The 26,304-nt window shown below is 38.6% G+C and overlaps 1 protein-coding gene and 3 non-coding genes across 5 annotated transcripts in view; 2 read left to right on the forward strand and 2 right to left on the reverse strand.

Moving 5' to 3' along the window:
• Window positions 1-1,514: 1,514 nt before the first annotated feature.
• Window positions 1,515-26,304, forward strand: part of IA-2 (tyrosine phosphatase IA-2) — a 417,960-nt gene continuing 393,170 nt past the window's right edge. The window contains exon 1 of one of the 2 annotated variants that reach the window (XM_089247694.1): window positions 1,515-2,010. In XM_089247694.1, the coding sequence (XP_089103820.1) occupies window positions 1,914-2,010 (97 nt within the window). In that variant the 5' untranslated portion in view covers window positions 1,515-1,913. The remainder of the gene's footprint in view (window positions 2,011-26,304) is intronic. The other variant, XM_089247685.1, reaches the window with a different exon arrangement.
• Window positions 15,789-15,862, reverse strand: TRNAT-GGU (transfer RNA threonine (anticodon GGU)). Its single transcript has one exon. It is a non-coding gene; the product is annotated as a tRNA-Thr (tRNA).
• On the reverse strand, window positions 16,068-16,141 carry TRNAT-GGU (transfer RNA threonine (anticodon GGU)). The gene has a single exon. It is a non-coding gene; the product is annotated as a tRNA-Thr (tRNA).
• TRNAT-GGU (transfer RNA threonine (anticodon GGU)) lies at window positions 16,396-16,469 on the forward strand. The gene has a single exon. It is a non-coding gene; the product is annotated as a tRNA-Thr (tRNA).

Here is a 26,304-nt window from a genome sequence, read left to right on the forward strand (position 1 = left end):
CACACAGTAAGGGTGGCTCTCCCCGCTCTCCCATAGGCGCGGCTGTGGTAGGAGGTGCTGATTTATATCGGCTGGTCTTTAGCTCCGATACATATACCTAAAGTTTGTTTCTGTGTAATGCTTGTTATGTGTAGTTCTGCCATCTGTCACCAGTTTTTCTAACTATGAGTGAAGTGTTATGATTGAAGGATTTATCGTTGTAGGACTGTTGCTCTTTGTGGCGAGACAACAGTCCTACAACGATAAATCCTTCAATCATAACACTTCACTCATAGTTAGAAAAACTGGTGACAGATGGCAGAACTACACATAACAAGCATTACACAGAAACAAACTTTACGTCAGGTTGCATTACACGTACACGCACATTCCCGCATGTACCGATTCGCTGGGGGTTCCGCGGGGGGGGGGGTGGACTCGGGGAAAAATGGCTCGGGGATCCATGATGTTCTTAAGTCAGCCACCTTGTTGGGCAATTTGCCTGTTGTGGCGTTGTATTTGTATTGTGGAAGAGAGGAGTCGGGCATCCAAAGATATTCAAAAACTATCAACAGAATATGCAGGAAAGCTCAAAAATATTTACTCACCAATGAAATTTCTTTAAAACAAGAAATCCCAGAATTTTAGTGGCAGGAAGAAATCCCAGAATTAATAAAAGAAGATAAAATCCCAAAGGACGAAAATTCGGAATTGATGAGAGGTCAAAGGTCCCAGAACCGATGGGAGAGAAAATCCCACAAATGATGAAAATCCATAATAAATGAAAGCAAATATCCCAGAATTGATGGAAATTCAGAATTTATGAAAATTCATAATTAATGAGAGAAAAATTCCAGAATTCATGAAAATTCCCAATTAATGAGAAAAATCACAGAATTCATGAAAATTCACAATTAATGAGAAAAATCACAGAATTCATGAAAATTCTCAATTAATGAGAAAATCACAGAATTGATTGAAATTTCAAAATTAGCGAAAGAAATAATTCCACAGAATTCATAAAAGAAGTAATCCCATAATGGATGGAAATTCCAGAATCAAATCAGTTCAAGATCAGACAGTGCTCACTACAAAAAAAAAAAATGTATTTTTGAAACATTTAATATTTTTTCACTTCTATTAATTTTCACTAGTTAAGAGCTGGGGGACCGTGCGACCTCAAATATTGCACACCCTTAAGGCCGGCTTTGATCATCGGATTAATCACATTTATCGTAACGTAAATTTTTTGAACATAATTATTGGCGAGTTCATTGTCCTATTCAGTTAGAGAGGAAGTCATATCTCCAAGTAATATTTGAACATCCCCCCTCACAAACGATGCGATCCACCCACTCGTGACGTAACGCCTGCGTCATCATCCGGGTCTCTTCTCTCCTCCACGTTTCCTCCTCCCCCTCTCCCACAGCTACAATTGGAGACGCAAAAAAATAATAATCTCCTATAGAGAGAGCCAGTGAATGCGAGATCTAGCCTCGAAACCAGCTGCTCTCTTCCCTATGGGGGAAAAACAGAGCGAGGTTTTGACACTTCCTTGCAAAGGTTTAAGGGGGGCCCCTGTGAGCCACGCTTAACCGCAAGGCACCTACCTGTATGTTATGTATTTCCAGCGGCTGTCCCCCCAGCACATGATCAAATAAGAAAAGAAGCAAAACCGAAAACGAGAAGAACTGCGCAAAGCCACCAAATTATCATCATCACCACCGACGACAACAACAACAACAAAAAAATAACACGATCAAGTGTTGTGTCATTTTTGTTTTTCTTCCCGTAATAACTATTGTTGTGTGTTTTAATTACAGATTTCGGGAGAGAAAAACGGAGGAAAAAAATATGTTCGATTGAAAATTAGTGTTATACAGTGGTCAACAGTGGTTTTTTTAAAAAAAAACCCCCCAGGGTAAAGAGCAGCTATGGTGTGTTTTATTACCGGGTTAAATACCCTGGTTTTTTATATGTTGCTTGTTACCGTATGGTGGCTGGATCCAGCGTTGTCAGCCAACAATGTGGGTAAGTGATTGTTTATTTATTTTTTTATTTTTTGTAACAATGTATATAACGTTTAGGGTTAAGGTTAACGTTCCGTGTGTTAATGTCACGTGAAGATTTCCGTTTTTCGCGTGAACATATTTTTAATTATTTTCGATATTTATCGTTGTGTAATGTTTGGTATGATCTACACATGATAATCGACATATTGCAGTTATGTGATGATGAAATAATCTCGTATTTCGGGATTATATTTTATTATTTATCCTCCTTCGATTATGTGAAATGTTTATAATGATCGGAATGAGATTTTAAACATTTTGTTTTGTCCTTGAACGTCACCGAATTGCTAAACTTACACATATTTATCAAAAATATCTAAATATATTTTCGTTGATAAATTTTAAAATAGTTAGTAATACGTTGTTAAATTTTATAATGAATACAATTAATAAACATGTGCATACATATGAATTTTGAGAAAATTTATTTTTAAATCTTTTTAAAACATCAATATTTTTGGATATTCATGTGTCTTCCTTTGTATATTGTGACATTTATGTGGAGTTTTGGATGAGGGGTGTGTTCAAAAATTTCCAAATTTGTTGTCAAATGGACTAGTTCATGGAATGCAGCATGGCAACTTGTTGGTCGTTTGAGGTTGCCAGTGCTTTCCTCAGACACCTGGCTGGGGAGCACTGCATCAGGAAGTATAAGAAACTAAAATTTAAGTGATTTCTTCTCTTGTGTGAAAAGCGTTAAATATGACATAAAAATGAGCAGTAAAATTTTTTTCAGGCGCTATGTAATCTTTTGTGCGAGCACATGAAAGGAGATTCCGAGATTATTTTAATTACCCTGATGATTTGCATTATTTTCAATTGATTTAAATTATAATTATGGTTGTATCGTACAACTTTTGTATAAGTATTGAAAAATTTTGACAATTTATAAGGTATACATACCTTAAAAAGTTATCGGTGTCAACAATTCCGATCGAACTGATAAAATATGGGGTAGAGTGAAACCTCGCTACAACGATACTCGCTATAACGATGAATCCCTCTACAACGATATTTTTTCAAATCTTGTTTGGAATTGCCTAATCTAATAATGTTAAGCACTTCTTGATACAAAGATATCCTCTACTACGGTAAATCCTTCTACAACGATATTTTTAGAGATTTTGAAACTGCTAAAACGATATATTTTTATGTTTCGCTTGAAATTGTCTTGAATTTAATTTCAACTCCGTCACTTGTTTCCGTTCTTCCAAGAGCGTCCAATGACATCAGTGGTTGGTATTCCCACATTCTCTGTGAGACACAAAAGTGCAATACGGTAAACTTCTTTACAGGGAAAATGCATATGAATGAATTTCATTAATCACCTAATTAATTAGTTTTCCGCGACGAATGAATACATTAACCCCCGTTTTCTGATGGTACTAACAACGCAGATTCAGAAAAGATGCCAATGTTGCCTCTCTATATAACGCGATAATCCCTCTACAAGGATATTGTTTCTTGGCCAGTAGAATTTTGTTATATCGAGGTTTCACTGGATATGGGTTCAAATATTTTCATATAGTGTTGTGTTTAGAAAGATGTACTCTCACTTGTTAATACAAGGTATATTGAAAACTAGCTGTTTATGTCGAGCCCCTGCAGGGACAGAGATTAAATTTCTGCAAAAATCTATCTCTAAAGCCACTTATTCAGTATATCTTGTATATATATATATATATAGACGGTGTCCGAAAGATGTCTCTTAAAGAAATAAAAATTTAATTTTCAAAATATTTTAATTTTAAAATTAAAATTAAACATGAAAAATACTAATTGCATACGCTTTATTCGTAAGATAATCTCGTATTTTACGGGCGGGGTGATTACCCTCAATCCTCTTTTTCTGGATATGCGCCTGGAGCAAAAGTGGTTTTCTATGAGTCGCGTACTAAAAAGGAGTTAACATCTTACGCGTTAAAAATAGTATCATTATCCCTTATGCACACAAGGAGCCAGGGATGTGTCTGGGCTCTCCTATGTGATAAGATGGTCCTGTGGGCAGTTCTGCTGGATTCTGAAATGTGATATTCTCTTCTCCACCATGTTTCATTTGAAGTGTTAAAACTTCACACCTGATTTTTTTCTTTTTACAGCTCTATGCGTGTCCCCCCGTTTTAATCATCGGTCATGGCTCCCTCTTCCACTCGATTTCCATCAGGGGCTCCCTTAGAGCAGTTTTTCTCAGCCACCGGGCCCTGACATCAGTCAAACCGGGCTGTGAGTGGTTCACCGTTTCATTTTTACCCATTTATTTCCCATTAGATGCGTGTATAACCGGCCTTCCACTCGCAAGAGAGAAATCAACCGGGCCGTGAGCTTCCAAAGATTGAGCAGCACTGCCTTAGAGTATCACAGTACCAGAATGGACTATTTGGCCTCGGGTTGAGAACAACTGATATAAACCACGATATTTATGCACTTGTTTTAGTTGGAATTACTAGTTGAGACGATAACCACGATACTCACCTCTACTACTACTGCTGCTAATCCACACATATACCCCGTCAACATTTCTCTGCGGAACTTCTAACGAATTGGTACATGTTGAAATGTACATGCCCGTGTTATGATTTTGTTGTTTTTCTGTGTAATGCTTGTTACGTGTAGTGCTGCCATCTGTCATCAATTTTTCTGACTATCAGTGAAGTGTAATGATTTAATATATGCACAGTTTTTGGCCTGTTGCTTTCTGTAGAAATATTTTTTTTAACGGGGAGATCGGCTCACATTCGTGACTCGAAGTTGAAAACCGCAGGAAACCAACTTCAACCGACCACTACTATGGTGAAAAGTGGGTTCGAACCGATACTCGCCACTATTTATAATTACGGCAGCAACGATCAGATGGCGTCTTTACTAAACGAAAATTCACAAACTGAATCAGTGGTTCTTTAACCGGGGGGGGGGGGGGGGGGTGCGAGATGACGAAGAAAAATTTCCAACGTGTTAATTAACTGATACTCATCTTTTGGATTTCGCTTGCGGAAATGTGTCACGCGAAATTAGCGTCGCAAAAGTTACTTTTTCGATTAGCTATCGTATTTGTTTTCCATTTTAATTCAGAAAAAACATCATTAATACCTAACGTATGATTGTTTACATTTGTAACTTTTGTGTTATTTGCATGCTGCTCTTAGATTTGATACCCCTGTAGAGAAGATTCCAGAAAAACGTGTAGAAATTTAATCAAATGCCAAACGAATATTTATACAGGGTGGGCAAAAAGTCCGTTGAAACTTTAAAAATTCATAAAAACCGGAAAAATAACCAAAATAAAAAACGGTTTGCAGGGTTAGCATAGCTAGATTTAAGACGGAGAAAATTACTCAAAAAACAGCCGATAGGCGGCTCTGACGTACACAAGTCAAAGAAAATATACGTAAATAACGATCAGAATGCCTCCAAATCGTTTATTACAGCAATATGTGTTCCACATGACCACCACCACAGGGGATAACACATTGCTGGCGAGTCACAAATCCAGCAACGGCAGAGTGCAGCAGGTCCACATACACGGTTTACAACGGTGAACTGATTATGGATTAGGAGCGAAAGTTCTTATAACCGTCTCATTTGCATATTTCCACCGAAGTCGCTCGTACCAACGCCACATATTGGCTTTTTTATTTATTTTTTCCTGTCTTAAAATAATTCATGTGACAGCGATGCTAACCCTACAAACGGTTTCGCTTATTTTTCCGGCTTTTATATTCATTTTTGAAGTTTCTACGGACTTTTTTGCCCACCCTTCATATCGTTGTTCCAGCTGGAATCAATAAGGGTAAGAACATTTAATAATAACACACAAGAAATCGCTCATAACATTAATAATCAGAGGAATCTGTTTTTCCAAACATCGAAAAATGTTTAAAAAAATAGCAGTATTTTTCAGTTTAGAGTTTCAGAATTAATTTTACGAAAAAAAGAAGCCAAAATTGAATATTTATCATAGCCGAAAACGAAATTAAATAATAAGCACAAGAGTTTATGGGAATTCATTAATATATAACTAATGTAATTCATGGATAATTGATTATAGAATTTGGTTTTCTCGAACAGATAGAAAAAGTGTTATCCAAAGGGGTGCGGGAGGATAAGTAAATTTGCACAGGGGCCGCGGGATGGGAAAAAAGATTAAGAACCACTGAGCTAAACGTTCAAATGAAAACTGTTCTGTAACGCATGCTATTAACCAGAGGCGACACAGGATTGATTTTTGGAGGGAACATGAAATGTTTGTAGGAGGGGACCAATCTTCAAAAAGCATTCAAATTAACATGTTTTAAATCTAAATACAAAAGATAAACAATACATAAAATTGATTTTCTGTATGTTCTGTATACATATGAACAATTTTAGATCGATCGTCGCAAAAGTTTGCATATATTGTACACCCACGCTGGGTTGGCCTCTGGCAACGTCATGAAACGTCACGATGGGCGATTCCATTTATCTTCTTTCGGGGAAAAGGTCGCAGGGAAAAGGAGCAGGTTGGTAATTTTCGTTCACGTCTTTTGCGCTGTTTTAGCGAGTTTTTTTTTTCTTCCCTTTCCCCTCCATGGAAAATGAACCCTCCCTCCGCGCGTCAAGGTCAGAGGCCAACTCAGTATGGGCATACAATACCAAACGGGGCCCATATTAAACGATAGGCTACTTTGAAAGTTTCTCAGAGCAGGACAAATGCCCAAAATGGGCTAGAACCTGTCAGGCAACAATAGTTTCTGAGCCCCAACAATGACTTTCGGAATGGTTACTTTGGTTACAGTTGTTCCCTAGCAATGCGTTTCAGACATGTTTTTCAGACATGCCTTTATAATGGTTTGTCACTTTTTCAATCATCCCAATAATTGAAGAAAACCCTTGTAGTGCCGGCTGTTATAGCTAGTAGCATATAAAGGGGTTTGCTTTTTTGAAAATTTAATTTTTTTTGCAAAGATATTTAAAATTACTTAATCGTTAATTTAATTATTTAATTTTTTATCTCTTGATGCCTCTTCCTCCTCGCGTACGCCACTGCTACTCACCGATGAGAGTTTTGAATTTGGATATCAGTTGTCGTTCTAACTCTTCCCAAGACCTCTCAGCTGTTTTGGGATTCAGACTCCGAGCAATCATCGATATCAATCGTTAGGCAGATTCTAGTAAATAATCGCAGAATAAGGCAAAGTGGCTTTCGGTAAATGATGCCAAAATAAGGCGAGGGAGCCGCTGCTAAAATAAGGCAAAGGGGCTTCTGGTAAATGATGACGGAATAAGAAAAGGGAGCTGCTGGTAAATCATGATAAATTAGGAAACGAAGCCACCGATAAATGATGGAAAAATAAGGCAGAAGAACTTTCTGTTGAATGATGGTGGAATTATGCGAGGAACTTGCTGGTAAATAAGATAAGGTAATGCAAGAGACTTATAGATGGTAAAAGTAGGCGAGAGGGATCTGCTGATAAATGACAGTAAAATAAGGTAAAGGGCGGTAAATGATGACAGAATAAGAAAAGAAAGGGAGCTGCTGATCAATTATAATAAAATAAGGAAAGAGAGCTGTCCTTAAGAGAGTAATGGCAAACTAAGACAAGAGAGCTAATGGTAAATGGTGGCAAACTAAGACAAGGACTGCTTCTGGTAATTGATGACAAGGCAAAGGAGCTGTTGTCAAGTTATCGCTACAGCGAGGGAGGCACGGGAGGATGACTGACCGGCAGAATTTAATGTTTCCTCGTGGCTGCCCAGCAAGAGAGGACTTCCTGGCGATTTACAGACTGCCCTTCCTAGCTATGAAGGGGGGGGGGGTGGTTATAGACAAGTTTGTGCGCATTTGTGTAGATGTGAAGTGCTTCTAAATTAATAGAAAGAAAAAAAAAACCACAAACATACTGATCCGATAAATGCTACCATTAGAATACTACAATACACAAAGATCAGCCATGTATACCTCATCAAAATGTTACCCTATGCAATAGAGTTGATCAGCAAAATAAATAGTAAGAAAAGAAATATTATGCGATAAATGCGAGTATTATAATGGATAAGAAAATTAAATAACTTATGTACAATTCACCAACATGTTACATAATGCATTAATGAGAAAATTTTTTAATAAATCTAACATGCAAAAGATGTAATAGAAAAACAAGTGTGTTATATTCGAGATTATACTACGTAATTGGTACAATGCAAGATCAGCTATGTACATTTAACCACAATGTTACTCTATGCAATAGAGTTGATCAATAAATTCGATGGGAAGATAGAAGTACAAAAATATTATAATAGAAAGACAAAGATTATACAGCTCAGTAATTCAGACCCTAACGCACCGACCAGCACTTTTTGAGGCCTGAGAAATTTTAGTCTTTGACGATGTTTTTAGTCGACCAGCTCTCTCAGATACTCGTACTCGGAGTTCTTCATTCTTTCAAAGTGATCCCCTGAGATTTGTTGGATGTAGCTGAGGATGGGTTCGAATATTCAGGTCTTTTCTAATGTCAGCCCCTCTGATGCACTTTGGGGCACGCACAAGGGTTCTCAGTATTTTATTCTGTTGGCTTTGCAGACGCTGCATGTTGGTCTTTGAAACTTGAGCCTATACTGGGGTGGCGTAGGTCATGATAGGTCTAATAATCGATTTAAACAATATGACTGTTTTTGAGAGTTAGTCTTGCACTTGGAAATTTAGCCTTAGTTCTTACGTGAATGATTTGAAGAACGAAGGATAATGATTGGTTTAGAACACATCCCATATATTTCACTTCCTTCACAGGTCTTATGGCTTCTCAGGTAGATTGGTGCTCTAATGAATTTGGTTCTTCTTAGCCAGATGAACTGACACTTGGCATGTGTGATTAAGCTCAACAGAATTATCCTCACACCAGTTCTTCAACCTCCTCGAGAGTCTCCTGAAGATTTTCTCTGCACAGGAGGGTGAATAAAGAATAGAAATGCTTTATATTTTTCTCCTGTAAAAAAGAATTAAATTCATGAAAATGGGGTCAAGAATTTCCATCAACTCCCTCTCGTTGCCGTAATATTTCTCTCTCTTCTTCATACGATTATTATTACTTTTTCTAAACAGAATTGAAAAAAAGGGAATTTTGTAGGGGAAATAAGGAATTCTCGGGTTAAAGAATCATATTACAGGATAAAAACGGAAAAAAGGAAGTGAAGAGAAAAGTAGAGAAACGCTAGAAAAAGTGTTGAACATATGAAAGTACAGGGTGTTCCATAAATTCATAAATACAGTAGTTTAAAAATTCATAAAAATTGAAAGAGTTTCTCTATTTGAATGCGGTTTGCGAAAAAATTATTCTCACGAAGGAGGATTTTTTTTTTTTGGTACAGAAAAAAAAATTCTGCTCAAATTTCTGTCGATAGCGGACGCTGTACGAAAAAGCAAATTAATGGAAATATTCAAACCAAACTCCTATAAAATGCAGGGTGTACAAGGCTAACAGCTCATTTCTGAATTTCACAGTTACTGACGCCAGAGCCGTAACTAGGATGTTTGCCGCTCCAACACTTTGAAATTCGATAATTTTGTAACGATTTACTTGTTCTCGCCTAAAATTTGCCACCTTCTAAATTTTGTTGAAAGGTGTCTCCACCTTTCCCTCGCTATTCCTTCTAGTTACGGGTCGACATGGCAGTGTAGATCTGCCTATTCTTTACAGGGAGACTTTTTCAAATGAGAGACTATTCACATTCATACCAAGCAGAAATCCGTCCTATTGCTATGAGTTCGTATGACCTTTCTTGCTGGTCCGAGTGCTCAACGGGTCTTTGATGTCTGCGAGCCCCAGTTGCCCTTCTTCATGATATTCCCCTCCGTATAGGGCCGCTAGACCAGTAGTCTTGACTGCGAGCTCAGCTTCAGGATTGCCGTCCGGTCTTTAGGCCAGCCAGTGGGTCTTTGGTCTGCTTGGGCCTTCATGACTCTTCATCATGGTCCATTTCTCCATCTTCGTTTAGAACCCCCGGCGGCCCTGGTCGTGCAAAACTAATCGTCTAGGGTTTCGGTTCTGCTTCAGGCTCAAATGGGAGAACATTCATTCATTCAAACAGAACACCCAACTCTGGTCTAACGCCATAGGCAATTTACTACCAATGAAGTTTTGCCGGAAGGGTGAGTTTGTGCACCCTTGAATTCCCTTTGTCTCTAGATCTCCTTGAACCTGAAATCCCTGGGCGAGGTCGCAAAAACTGTTAACATATACAAAGCACACAAATAAACACATATAAAAAAATGGGAGACAAGCTAGCATTCGCACCTCGAAGTTGGAAAACCGCAGAAAACCAACTTAAAGCACATATATTTTATTTTTGAATTTTGTTAGTTTTTTACTGCTCATGTTCTACCTAATAAAATATATTGTAGTATCAAGTAAAGTTGAACTGAAACAAATAATATGAAAGCATTATCCCTCTGAAATTTGCCGCCCGGGGCAGTTGCCTGCCCCCCCTCCAGTTCCGGCCCTGACTGACGCTCTCATAAGGCTTTCATAAGGCTTTCATTTTGATCTTGACCATTTGTGAATGAAGCACCATAGGAGAAGTTGTTTTACGTCAGTCGCAAACCGCCGGCTGAAGCTTTACGAATGATTCAGATGCAGAAGAGATTGAAGAAAACTTCAGATCCAATCAGTCTTTCGCTATTGTTAAAAGCGCTCTCTGTTGACAGAAACAAATTGTTTCTTTGTATCAAAGAAATTCCTTTTTTGTCAGAGAAATGTTTTCGCAATCCGCATTTAACATACAATCATCTTTAATACTTTTAAAATTTTCAAACAAAAAAACAAAGTAATGACTTTCTTTATGTTAATGAGACATTTTTTTATTGATATATTTTTATTTTTAATATTCGTATATGACATTTTATGGCTGTAAATGTGTACGCAAAGTGCTGCAAAATCGGCAATTTACGCATAAGAGGGGGTGACCATGAAAAGTGTATAATTACTACACTATTTAATGAATGAACGATATTTAAAAAAAAATGACTTATGCTCTGTAAACATAAATCCCTGATTAGCATCTTTCAATTATGTCACATAATCCGTGGGGATTTTTGGGTAACACAACATCAGCTACTCTCCCACCCCCACAATGACAAATGTTCCTTCAGAATATAGAAATACTTCTCGTGATGAGCGCTCTGAATTCAAAAATCTGTAAATTATCCACTTGGATTGACATTAAAATTTATTTCTCTCTAAGGGCCGTTCAAGTTTTACGTAAGCAAATTTTTAGCCATTTTTGACCCCCACCCCCCTGTCAGCAAAACTCTAACCCCCGCCCCCCCTTGTCAGCAAAATTTCGTTATCACTGCCCCCTACCTCCTAATGCATATTGGTGGGATCAGAAACGTACGCGGAAGGGGGACATAGGGGGGCTCGTGCGCCTTCCCCTCCCCAGACGAAAAAAAAAAAAATTATGCAAAAAATATTTTTCAAATCAAAATTTCTCTTTAAAAATATCCATTGCGACCCACCCTGCATATGATAAACCCTTGAACGCTGACCAAATATGGCCCTGAATGTTATCTGATGTGACTTGCCCACTTATACCTAATTTTGTAAAAATGAACTAAGCGGCACATTTACAAATCGCTTAAATGACCCGTGGCACAATTCCAGATAATTTAAGTGGCCCGTGGCACATTTTCACATCACTGAAATAAGCCTCAAAGATCACTTTCACATTCAAAGATCACTTAAGTAACCCGCGACCCAGTTCCAGAACACTTAAACGATCCGTGGTGCATTTAGAGATCCCTTGAGTGGCATGTGGCACAGTTTTAGAGCACTTAAGTGGCTCCCAGTGCGATTCTACATCACTCAAGTTACCAGCGGAACATTCCCAGAAAGCGATCCGTGGCATAATTACTGATCACTTGAGTGATGCGTGGCACAGTTCCAGAGCACTTGAGCGGTCTGGAAACATTTCCAGAGCACTTGAAGGATCCGTGAAACATTTAGAGATCACTAAAGTGGCTCTGTAAGGGACTTATCAATAGGGAGAATGTTAGTTCAGGTGCCCAATAACTATCGAAAGGTTTTTCCCGTTTTTGGCGCACCGAAAAAGATGCCGTTAAGAATATTTCATATGTCCATAAAGGGTGGTTGGTGACGTAAGCATCATCCAAACCCCCTCCCCCTTTGTCATAAAAATTCATCAAATCGTAAACCCCTCCCCCATCGATGCTGACGCAATAGTTGAATGACCCCCTACACATACACTGACTACACTACTGACACGCAAGGACAACTTGTCTTTTCCTTCATATGTCAATCCCAGGCAATTTGTAGGTCGGAAGACAGCCTGCAAAAGCTGGGAACCGACGAAAACGTTCAATTCTGGTTTGGCCATTGATGTGTGATTGATGCCTCTTCTTTCTCTTCGTATATATAATAGTTGTGCCTCGAACCCTAGGGTTCCACGGCTCGATTTGAGAGTTATAAATTCAAATTAAAGCTAAGTTTGAAATAAAGAAATGCAAGTAACTGACTGTTCTTGAAAGAAAAATGTTAACTTAATTTTAATTAAAAGTTTTAATTAATTTTTAATTAGCACGCGAAATTTACCGTTGAAATGCTAGTAGATTGCAGTAGTAATAGTGTTATGATTTGGCAACAACTTTACTTGTGGTGAGATCTCTCGATATGAAACTTCGGTTCAGTTCGGGGCAGTTCAGGTCCGTAGTTTCTGCTGCTATAAATGGTAGTCCATAGCAGACATCAAGATTTCCGAGGTTCAAGGACTAGAGGTGGGGGGGGGGGGGTGCATGGCAGGCATAAACATCTCCGGGGAATGGGATCCACGCCTTAAAATTATTTGGGAATCGCTGTTGTACTGCATAATTTCGATCATTTTTACTGAATCCCTGTCATTTTTTATGAACACGACAACGATCCGCGATTTTCAAAACTGATTTCGAAGAGCAATCATGTCATCAACTTCTGGAATTCTTCAGCTTCATGTTGTAGTGCTTCAATATTCTTCTTATTATTATATTTTGCACATTGGCTCTCATACCAAGCACGCGCTGGTCACGTGAAAGAATCTCAGTACATTCTGTACCAAAGCACGAGATGATCACGTGATTGGGTGCCCCTTCGGAGGGTCCCGACAACACCATCTGTAGCACCATCTGCTATAGATGATGTTGGTCCAAAGGGTCATGTATGTGAGAACACCAGATAAGCTCACGTCGCGTCTTTCTCTCTCTTAATCTCATGTAAATGCACTCGTAAATAGTGTTAATATAACTTCATAACTAAATATCATGTTCTTGAAATTACTCCCTTTACTATGGAGTCAGATGCGCCTACGTCACCTTATCAATGGCAACTAACTGGGATTCGTACCCATACCTGTTGAATAATCTATTGGTGCTGAATACTCGGCTGCTAAATAGCTCAATTTCAGAAATTACCAGCATTTATCCCAAAATTATGTTTTTCATTTTGTTTCTTTTAAATTACATTTTGGGTTGTTATTACGAAATAATTTGTTTTTCAATTTCTGTATCAAACAACGATGTCTTTAAAATCGTGTAAGTGAAATAACCGACTGAAGACCTTTAAAAATTTAAATTTTTTAAATTTATTTTACTTTTTCTAATTTATCCGAATTTATAAGGCTGAGGTTTTTCTAATTTGAGATCTGGATGTTTTGAAATTTATTTGAGTTTTCAAGTTCACACATTTTCATTTTTAAAAATTTATTTGCCCTTTTTGTTTACTTGAATGTTTAGCAATTTATATTTCTGAAAATATAATAATTTAAATTAGTTTTCAATATAAATTTGAAATCACTGCAGTAATTTCAGAAGTATTTAAATATTTCAACTAAAATATTCTAATATTTTATTTTCTAATATAAACTTTATTTAAATTTTGAGTAATTTTAACACGGAGTTGCCAAAAAATTTTAACGCGAATATTTTCACTTACAAAACTGCCAAAATAGTTATGATATTTCACGTCTGTGTTAAAGCTTCAACGATGAGGGCCGTAACTACTCAGGGCAACTGGAGCAAAGTCTTGTGCTAACGAGCTTGAAGCCCCTCCCCCCCCCCCTTCGCTGTTAAGGATATTCACATGTAGAAAGATTAACGTCTGGAGCTAGTGTTAACCAGTACAATAGAGTCTGGGTAATCCGAGGTGTAAACGGGACCGGGACCATCTCGGATTAATGAAAATTCGAATAATCCGAAAAGTAACAGGAGAACGAATTTTTAAATGGATAGGGGTTGTTACTCTCTACCTGTTTTTGAGCTTGTGGGGACTAGATAGCTTTAGCATGGTGAAACACTATGCTCTAGAGAAATATCATTGAAAATAGTCTTTAACCATTGATTTATTTCAAATGTTTTACATGAGTTCTCGTATATATGTGTTATCCTATGCCAGTATAAAGTTTTACATATCACCGATACTTAATTTGTTGTAAATTGTAAATTTAAAAATAAAAATGCATTCAAAACAGCTTTCGTACAGGATGAAATACCATGCCATCAATATAATTGAAAAAAAAAATTGATTCAAAATAAAGGAAACTATTCAGCTCATGAAATGAAGCAAAAGTTCGAAATTTCATTGACTCTAATTTAATATTGAAATTTACATTTCAAAATTTTTGAAATTTAAATTACATTTTTATGTTTAATATTAAATAAGACTGAGGCAATGAAATCTCAAACTTTTGCTTCATTTCATGACCAGATTAGTTTCCTTTATTTTGAATCAATTTTCATTCAATTGCATTGATATGGTATTTTACCCTACAAGCCAGCTGTTTTTAATGCGTTTTTTTTGTTAAATTTACAAAAAAAAAAATGTATTTAAGATATGCAAGACTTTTTACTAGCATAGGAGAACACATACAATGCAGAAGTTGTGTAAAAAATTTGAAGTAAATCAATGGTTAAATACTATTTCTAATGATATTCCTCTCTATTAGAGCATAGTGTTTCACCATGTTAAAGGATCATTTCATTTCATACCGAGCACCGCCCAGACTCTATCAACCATTGTCAATTTTAGTCATCGGGCCGGATGAGGGGACGAGGCGGTATCGAGTGCTTTATTATGCATACATAATACAAGAATATAAAACACATAAAAAAAAAGTAGATGCAGATTAAAAAAAAAATTACAATTAAAAAATTCCTATGATATGATGTCGCTATCCATTTGTTAATGCAAGATATACAGAAAACTGAATGCTATGAAGATATCTATTTTTTTGAGTTGTTGATTTTTTTTAAGGAAGATAAAACTCAACGCGGCCTCTACCGGGAGTCGAACCATCACCTCCTAGAGATAGAAGGCCTGTGCACTGTTTGCCATAAACGTCATTCAGACTACCTAGCAAGTTTGCCACATTTTGAAACACAGCATCCTATTTCGTTTCTTCTTATTTTGGCGTAGAATCTTCCCGATTGGCTCACAAATACCTCGTAGTGATTGGATGTGGGGCATAGAAATCGCCAATTCTGAACTCGAGATCATTTCTTTTCCTCACAACGATGATACTGGCACGAGAATTTTTTTCCCTGAATATTCTGAGGGAAAATGGACTGCATACTGACATCACAAGCTGAGTGCGGAGGCCTTCTATCTCTAGGAGGTTCTGGTCGAACCCGGGTACCTCGTTTGCCGGACGAGCACTCACTACTAAGGAAACAGTTATTTTCCGGATATTATGCTGAGGTGAGCTCGGAAAGAAAAGTCATCACGTCTCCGCCGGGACTCGAACCCAGGCCCTCTTGCATACCGGGCAAGCATGCTACCATCTACACCACTGGAGACACATGAATCTGCCTTCCAAATTTCACGCACTGTGTCGTGAGGCGCTGAAGTAGAGGCATTAGTAGCCTCTCTTAACTTCAGGAAATGGCCCCCGGGTGGGACGGTTTAGAGAGACATAGATGGCTTTTTTCTCAGCCAGAGATATCAAGGAAACAGTTATTTTCCGGATATTATGCTGAGGTGAGCTCGGAAAGAAAAGTCATCACGTCTCCGCCGGGACTCGAACCCAGGCCCTCTTGCATACCGGGCAAGCATGCTACCATCTACACCACTGGAGACACATGAATCTGCCTTCCAAATTTCACGCACTGTGTCGTGAGGCGCTGAAGTAGAGGCATTAGTAGCCTCTCTTAACTTCAGGAAATGGCCCCCGGGTGGGACGGTTTAGAGAGATATAGATGGCTTTTTTCTCAGCCAGAGATATCAAGGAAACAGTTATTTTCCGGATATTATGCTGAGGTGAGCTCGGAAAGGTGACCTCTACTTCAGCGCCTCACGACACAGTGCGTGAAATTTGGAAGGCTGATTCATGTGTCTCCAGTGGTGTAGATGGTAGCATGCTTGCCCGGTATGCAAGAGGGCCTGGGTTCGAATCCCGGCGGAGACGTGATGACTTTTCTTTCCGAGCTCACCTCAGCATAATATCCGGAAAATAACTGTTTCCTTGATATCTCTGGCTGAGAAAAAAGCCATCTATATCACTCACTACTAAGCTACAAAGGAAGATGACGCGTCAGTAAAGGAAAATGTCTCTGTCTCCTCTGTAGATTAGTGTGAGAGCACTCGTTCGGTAAACGAGGGACCCGGGTTCGACTCCCGGTAGAGGCCGTGATGAGTTTTGTCCTTCCTTAAAAAAATCAATATCTCAAAAAAAATATCCTCACAACATCCATTTTTCTGTATATCTTGCATAAAAAAAAAAATCCTATTTCACAATATTTATGTCTATGGCCTGTTGAAGGTTAATATGCCCGCTTAATTCATTACACAACTGCTAAGACCCATGTCCTCTTTATAAATGACTGACAGGGGCCCGAGAGTGCCCGAAGGCCCAATATGAGAATTGTTTGTTTTGTAAATTTACTATAGAGAGCATGCGAAAAGTTCTGACCCGAAAGGTCAATTTGTGTCACTTTTACCTCAAAGGTCGCCGAAAGGACCCAATCTGGGAAAGGTAACAATCTCGGAACCAAGACTTCCCCTCCTTCAGACCCTGTTAAGAGCCCTGCCACCCACCCCCCCCCAAAAAAAATTACAAAATGGAAGAACTCGTCGCTGAGGAAAAAACAAAGCGGCATTGAAAAAAGGAATTTGGATTAATCCGAGCTTCTTGGAATATTCGAAATCTCGAAGTTTTGGAGCCTCGAATTATCGAGGCTCTAGCTCTATAACACATACTGCAACATATTTTCTTTTTTCATCAATCGCGCGCGCGTGTGTGGTATCCTGAAATAAATTCGGGAGCATAAAACGGATGCCATAAAATCGAATAGAAAATAATGCCATTTATGAGCGACTCCCGAATGAGAGAGATCAGGGGATTATGAAGTATGAACGAGAACTATAAAATATGTTTCATGATGCCCTTGCGGGACTTTCAGACTGTCACTAATCAGTACTTTAGACAGGTGGTGTTACAGCGATAGCAAAAATAATGACTTGCAGTATGGTATGTATGATACTACGTAGGCTTCATCGATTCGGAATTGGATCAATATTTTTATCTCGAGGCTTTAACTTGTGAAACTATAGCTGTGTGTGTATATCATACAGGGTGTCCTGTAAGTGGTAATGCGCCCTTTATCTCATCAACCGTCCGTCGTAGAGGTATGATTGCAATTTAAAAAATGCTCAAAATTCGTTCAAAAATTACCCTGCACCGGTTTTGAGAATGTAAATACAGTGTGTCACAAAATAAAAAAAATCTAAATTTTTGTACGGTCCCCCCTTGTTTTCTTGGACTTTCAAGTGTTGCCCTGTATCTCTCGAGGCCAACATAAAAAAAAAATTCCACATTTTCAAGTGCAATATTCACCAAGATATTTGAATTAAAAAAATCGGAGGAAAATTATGAAAGAACAGCAAAAAATAACGGACAACACTTTGACTTACCCTCATTGATGGGGTAAACAATGTTAACAGCACACAACCGGTGACTTTAACTCGGTGCCCCGAAGGACATGGTTGTCGGAAAAAAATTCCAGCAGGTGACAAAGCCAGAAGAATCCAAATGAACAAAGGAGCTACTAAACGTTTGTCTAAAATGACAGCGTAGCCATATTTGCTGGCTGGCAGGAACTGCGCCGCGGTTCCACGTAAGCCATGTGAAAACGTACCGTGGGCCACTTAAGCGCTCTGGAACTATGCCGTACGTCACTTAAGTGATCTCTAAATATGTCGCGGGTCACATGTGGAGTGATGTGGAACTGTCATGGGCCGCTTAAGTGTTCTGTAAATGTGCCATGAGCCATTCAAGTGCTCGGTAAATGTTCAACGGTTCACTTGAGTTGATCTGTGAATGTTCAAATTATTTATTTATAGTCAAATTAGTTATTGAATGTTCAACTGTTAGTTTTTTTTACACAAAATTTGGTTGTGAGAGGTCGCGAGCCAAATGTGGCAGGTATGATCTAGATTCACTGATGCCTCCTGAAGCTACTTCCAACTATTATGATTGTAAATGCATTATTGCAGATGATGATATTAATCAATAAATGTTTATCGTCTATCCTTGGGCGTATGGGATCTTCAAGAATAGCAATGAGACATGCCGCGCTCCCTCGAAATGTATGAAAATTGTGAAAAGAGAACGACAAAGATTTTCCAGTACTTTTATGGTTACCCCAATATCCAGTAAAGCACATTTTGACCCAACTCGATCATTACGTTTTCTCTATGGATCTTCCGCCGCCTACAATTCACAGCAGCCTATTGAATGGAATGGACTATCACAAGAATTTAATCCTCTCAGCAGTAATGAAAATGAATAAGGTATCTCGCCCAACTCGATGCCTTGTGCTTCGTAAGTTACAAGATATATTGTTTCGCGTTCTGGTGCTGCTGCTGCCATCTGTGCTCTACATTTTGAAGTGGAAATGACGCATGACCGAATTTTCATTGAATGGACTGACTGCAGTGTAGTCCGGGCAGCGTAATTACAACCCCTACTTTCTTAATAACACAAGAGGCATACGAAAAATGAAAGCATTTTTTAGTGAATCAATAAATGATAGCAAAGATGGAAGGGGGGAGGAGGAGGAAGAGATCGAACACACATCCTTCTTGTACGTTTGTCCTGTGCTCCAATCATTGCTCTAACTGCGGATATAAGTCGGATTCAAATAAACTTAATTATATATATTGTTAAATGTCGCCAGCGAAAATTTCACTATAAGTGATGTAAATTCACTCATAGTTTAATTGTTATTTCAAGTTCACTTGTCTTTCTTCCTGGGCCTTAGGTGATTCAAATCATTTACGGACATTTAGTGCTCATAATATTTAAAGTTCTGGTAAATTATAGATCACTTAAGTGACCGCGGCAGATTTCCAGGTCACTTAAATGTCCTGCGGCACATTCCCAGATCACTTGAATGACCCACATCATATTCCAAGATCACTTGAATGACCCGCTGCATATTTAATGAGCATTAAGTGACCTGCGGCAACGTTCCAGATCCCTCAAGCGAACAGTGGCACATTTACATATCACTCAAGTGACCCGACATGCGGCGTTGTTTCAGATCAGTGGCCCACGATAACGTTTCAAATCAATGAAGTGGCCCGCACTCTTTCCAAAAGGTTAAACACCGATGGTTTTTTATCATCACACACATCACCTCATATTTTTTAGCTGAAAGATTTTACAATCACCCAGCACAGATCTTTAAATATTAGGAGCACGAAAAGTCCGTTAATGATTTGGATGACATAAGGCCCTGGAAGGAAAAACCATCCTAACATCCTAACCGAACGGTGACCCAGCCCATATTCCAAGGAATTTCTAACTGAAAGGTCACCGCCGGATTATGATATCACCTTTTCCCACGGGGCCCCAAGATCAGCCACACAGGCAGACAAAGAACTGGACCCCCTGCTCGCCAACACAAACCCCCAGTGCGACCACGAGCACTCCCGAGCACCCACCAACCAGAGGATCATATGTTGTGCTAAACTAATACAGTTTGGACGCAGCTGTGTAGGTCACTTCACAGGTCCTGAGGCATGGTATTGTTACATGCCAATTAGAAAACAGACAAATGTAATATATAATACACTCATGTCCATAAATTAAGGATAATGCCAGCTCCGGCAAATAAAGGTTCAGAAACAAAACAAACGTTACTTACTCATAAAGCCCATTTATTAAACAAAAGATAAAGAACAAAAACGATGGTGTATGTATGATACCATTCATAAAAACTACGATTTTTGCTCCCTGGAGCAATTGTAAAAAATATCTCCTTTACAAAAACTTACTATTACATGGTTGGTATAATGGTTAATACATTGTATGTCTCCCATGCGATGAAATACAGTCCGTACAACGCCTAGGCATGCTGAGTATCAAATTATCGATCTGATCTTGGGGAAAATCACTCCACTCAGCAAGCAATGCTCTCCGAAGTTCCGGTACGAGTTGGTTGACGGGCTGCAACTCGTCGGCCAAGCATGTCCTACACATGCTCTATCGGATTCAAGTCAGGTGAGAATGCTGGCCATTCCATACGGGTTATATCCTCAGATTCAAGGCATTCGTTTACGATGTTTGCTCGGTGAGGACGGGCGTTGTCATCCATAAACACAAATTCTGTGCCCATGGCACCCCTAAACAAACGTACATGTTGTTCCAGAATGATGTCCCGATAAATTTGAGCTTTCACGGTTCCGGTTTGAACATGCAGATCTGTTCTGGAACCCAGTATAATTCCACCCCAAACGAGAAATGCTGCACCACCGTAACGGTGTCGTTCAATGATGTTGTCTTGGTGGTAACGGGTACCTGGCGTTCTCCATATGAAAGTCCGACGTGAATCAGACTGCAAGCTAAACCTGGACTCGTCGGAAAACATCACACAAGCCCACTGTGACGATTGCATGTTCTCTACTCCAGGCTAATCGCTGCCGACAGTGAGTTGCCGTGAGCGGAACACATCTGACAGGCCTGCGAGCATATAGACCAATATCTCCCAAACGTCTGTACACGGTTTGCCTTGAAACTGTGGTACCCGTGGCTGCAGATAGCTGACGAGACAGGTCGGATGCTGTGCTCCGTCTGCTTCTTTTAGCAGTTACTGCTAAATACCGGTCTTCATTCGGCGTTGTAACTCGGGGACGACCTGTACTGTAACGTCTACTGACATTTCCGTCATCTTTCAATCGTTGCCAAAGATTAGGGATGACACTTTGGGCAATTCCAAGTTCCTCGGATACTTCCATCTGAGTACGCCCACATTCCAGGTGGCCAATAATTCTACCACGTAAAAAATCATCCACATGCGTCCTCTGTGTCACAACTATTCGCTTATGGCACTGAGCGCCTTACAGAACTCTTGTGAACAATTTTACTTCTTTGCCACCATTACTTATATAACCCCCCCCCTCTTACATTCTCGTCATTGTGATGTACTATCGGCATCATCTGGTGGCTTCCTGAAATTTGCATATCATTTTCGCAGGTGTGTGTGATAATTCTACAGGTGAAATTTTAACTTTAGATTTCAATTTCCATGTGATTCTTTATTATCCTTAATTTATGGACATGAGTGTATATAGAGTAACATAACTACTCATCAATACGTTATCGAAGCATAGTTAACACTGGAAAACATTGCAATAGTGACGCTAAAATGTTGATCAAAAACAACCCGGTTGTCCTTGCTACGGATAGTAAGTCGTGGGGAAAAGACAAGTGAACTTTAAATTAGTAACTCGGTTAACTATCGTTTAACTGGCATGATTTCAACTTACGGACGGCTCTCAGAACGGAACCTCTTCGCAAATCGGGGAGTAAGTATATCTGTGTGTTACATTCCCCGAAATTTACTTCCTTGAAACTCGCAGAGCCAATATGAAAAAGCTCTTGGGAAATTTTTCTTTACAATCTTTTCATCACCATTAGAGAAAGTGCGGATGTGATTCATTGATTCCTATTGCGATTGCGAATTTGCGCCAAAAAAAAAATATTTTACTACTCCCGGAAATTTCGTATCCTTATGAAAAATATCGATTAATTTATTCAATGTCCCGTTTTATTGAAAAAGGAGGAGAAAAGAAGAGAAATTTTTCCTTGTCGCAACATCCGTCGATGGAGATTAGAGTGACAAAGAACATGGGGGGAGGAGAAAAGCAACAAAAATAAGTTATGTTATTTCTTGTTGGGAAAAGGCGTTATGTACCGGCCTCCAACTTGTTGCCTTTAGCCATTAAAAGTACAAGGCAGAGGGAGGGGGGTTTATGATGATGACGTTATGCGCTGTCGACATTCGGCGCTTGTTGTAAATCAATTGAGTGCGTTAACGTCATCACGTTCCGCCGCATATCGCTTGCTCTAGCACTGATAGAGATTCGCACCTCGGATGTAATTACATACGTACACATCATTAGTACTTCTATTATGCGTGTGGCATCACGAACATTAATGTAGTGTCTCGAACATTACATTTTACATAATCATTTCTAACTGAAGTTATTCGCAATTGAATTAATATAATTGAGTTCCTATTCGGAAGAATTTCAAATTAAAAAAAAAAAAGATATATATCAGGCATCTTCAACCCGTTGCTCGTGTGAGCACCCCTGAAGTACCTTGAGTGCTCGATGCTCATACCTGATTTCGTGCTCGCGTATTGATCTCACAACGTATGTTCCACTTTAAATTCCTTGTAGAAATTGCATTCACGGATTGATATTATCCTGATTTCATGTATTCGTATGTCAAACTTGCTGTAAGGGTGCTCTTCTTTTGATGATGGGTGCAGACAGTGCTCGGGACTTGGAAAAGGTTGAAGACCTTCGATTTATATGAATAAATTTTCCACCTAATTTAATGAAACTTCTCAATTGGTATATAATTGGGATAACTACAATCGACTCCTGTTTTAACAAATATCGTTATAGCAAAAATCTCGTTTTGACGAAAGCTTTTCCAATCCGCCAAATAAGTTTACACAGGAAGAAAGTAAAAATCTGAAATTCCTTTACAACGAAATTCCGTTCTTGCGAAGTGATTTCTCTGGTCGCTTGGAGTTCGCAACAACGAGATTCGACTGTTCTACCTAACCGTACATTCACCTCGTACACATTCCTCTGTGGAATTTCTAACGAATCGGTACATTCCGAAATGTGTGCTGTGAGTGTATGTCAGGGCCACACTTGCGAAACGCGGGGGTCCGGTGCGAAAATAATTTCAGGGTACCAAAATTGTTCAGGACCCACTTTTGCCTCGATTTTATGAACTTTGTGGGAAAAGGGAGAACCGGAATCCATTTTTCAGAATACACAGGAATTTTGGGAAATACCTATTCAAAAAATTTTAAACACAAAATTTTAAATTTGAATTAACACAAAAATTGATGAAAATTCAGCACCGAAGGTAGTTTTAAACTAATGAAGGAAACAATTCCTGAAACTAATGAAAATTTTAAATAATTTAAACAAGAGTAATTCCAGCACCACAATGAAAGTTTAAATGAAAAATTAATGAAAGAAGATTCCGGAATTGATGAAAATTCAGAATTAGTGGAAGAAAGGTTTTAAGAATTGATGGGTCTTACCAAAAATTTACTGTGAGTGCGGGGCCTCACAAAGTGCGAGGCCCGGTGCGACTGCACCTGTCGCACAACCCTACGTGACAAACCATTATAAAGGCATATACATGCCCGAAACGCATTTCTAGGGAAACCATGGTAGCCAAAATAAACATTCCGAAAGTGATTGTTGAGGCCCAGGAACCATTGTTGCCCGACAGTTTTTTTTTGACCATTTCGTGCATTTGCCCAGCTCTGACGAACTTTTAAAGCAGCTTATCGTTCAAGTCGGGTGTCGGGTCCCGTTTGGTATATATGCAAAATTTGGCGACTATAGATCAAAAATTGTAGATTTGTATGAAGAACACACACACAAACACAGAGAGAAAATGAATTTTATATACAGGGTAGGCAAAAAGTCCACAGAAACTTTAAAAACTCATAAAAACCGGAAAAATAACAGAAGTAAAAAAACGGTTTCCAGGATTAGCATCGCTAGGTGACGTGAATTTTTTTGACAGAAAAAAAACTCAAAAACAGCCGATAGGTGACGCTGACGTACACATGTTAAAGAAAAGGTACGCAAATAATGAACAGAATGCCTCCAAATCGTTTATTACAGCAGTATGTGTTCCACATGACCACCACCATAGGGGATAGCACATTGCAAGCGAGTCACAAATCCAAAAACGTGAGAGGGTAGCAGGTTCGCATACACGATTTACAACTGATTGTCGATTAGGAGCGAAGGTCTTATAACCGTCTCATTTGCATATTTCCACCGAAGTCGCTCGTACCAGCGCCATCTATCAGCTGTTTTTGTTATCATTATTTCCTGTTTTAAAAAATTCACGTGACCTAGTGATGCTAACCCTGAAAACCATTTTTTTTCGGTTATTTTTCCGGTTTTTATGAATTTTTAATGTTACTACAGCCCACCCTGTATATAGATTTCTCGGACTCCGTACTGCAACTACAGCGTACAGCATCATCTGTCGCCAGCATTTGTAACTAATTCTGGAAATTCTGTATCAGAATTTTACGGCTTTCAGAAATAAACATACCGCTTGTTTTATTCTTCTATCGATCACCGTTCCCGAGTTATTTCATTTTAAATTCGGGGACACAAAGAACTATCAAATGATAATTTAACAAAAAATAGTTCATAATTTCACTCACACATGCCATTCTTATCATGAAAACTCACCATAATACAGCCGAATCCCGTTATAACGAGCTCTAAGAGACCGGAGAAATGACTTCGTTAAACGGAATTTCACTATAAAGGAATTCCAGGTTTTTGAATTGTTCCTATATAAACTTATTAGGGAGATAAGAAAAGTGTTCGTTAAAACGAGATTTTCGCTATAACGGGATTCGACTGTATATAAAATCTCATACAAACGGTGCATAATTAATGTTTATACAAATACAAATACAACGCCACAACAGGCAAATTGCCCAACGAGGTGGCTGACTTAAGAACATCATGGATCCCCGAGCCATTTTTTGGAGGCCCTACCTACTACTGCTACACCACACATGCACCCCCCCCCCTTGCGAAACCCCCCAATGAATCGGTACATGCGGGAATGTGCGTGTACGTGTAGTGCAACCTGACGTAAAGTTTGTTTCTGTGTAATGCTTGTTATGTGTAGTGCTGTCATCTGCCCCCAGTTTTTCTAACTATGAGTGAAGTGTTATGGTTAGAGCCCGGATTATATGCAAATGCACATATGCATTTGCATATTTTGGCCTTTTTTATCATTAATGCATATAAATGCATAAAATCAAAGAATTTTCAGAATAAGTGCATATTTTTGAAGGTTTATTTAAGTTCACTCAATTTTTTTTAAATAATTTTTCATATGAATATTGTTCACATATATTTTCATAACATTTTTTCCCGCAGGTGAAATTTAGTGTTTTAATACATATTTATAAAGTATTTTACGAATGTTAACCGTTTTATTGTATTTCTAGAGATATGCCAGTGTTAAATTTTTTTTAGAAATTGTGTCGAAATACTTTTTTTATTACTGCTATTTTCGTTATTGAGCTGCTACAACAAACTGAAAATTAAAAACTGCCTGAATAAGAAATATATGTAGAAGTTATTTTTCATATACGGGGAGGGGGGGGGGGGTATATATATGAGGGGGGTATTTTTTTGTAAATGAATACATATGCACTAAGAAATAGAAAGGATGCATTTTAAAAATACATCTGCTTTTTCTGGATGGTGATTTTTTTAATGCATATTTTCTCATTTTCGCACATATTTCGGAATTTTTTACTTTTAAAGATTTCTAGTGCATATCCTGGGGTGATTAATGCATAATTTTTAATTCCCAGTGCACATTTTGGTATTTTATATGCTTATTTTTGCATTTTTAACTGTATATTTTTGCGTTTTCAAGTGCATATTTTTCCATTTTTAAGCGCATATTTGCATATTTTTAGAGCATATTTTGCCACTTTTTTAGTGCATATAATCCGGGCTCTAGTTATGGTTGAAGGATTTACCGTTGTAGGACTGTTGCTCTCTGTGGCGAGACTTTTTAACGGGGAGATCGGCTCGCATTTGCGCCTTGAAGTTGGGAACCACAGAAAACCAACTTCAGCCGACCACCACTGTGGGGTTCGAACCCGGATCCTCGCATCACGAGTCCGGCACTATAACCACTCGACCAC

The sequence above is a fragment of the Pholcus phalangioides genome, unplaced genomic scaffold (genome assembly GCF_987345545.1).
Source record: "Pholcus phalangioides strain wild (caught in Gottingen) unplaced genomic scaffold, Ppha-v1.0 ptg000003l_1, whole genome shotgun sequence".
Lineage (NCBI taxonomy): Eukaryota > Metazoa > Arthropoda > Arachnida > Araneae > Pholcidae > Pholcus > Pholcus phalangioides.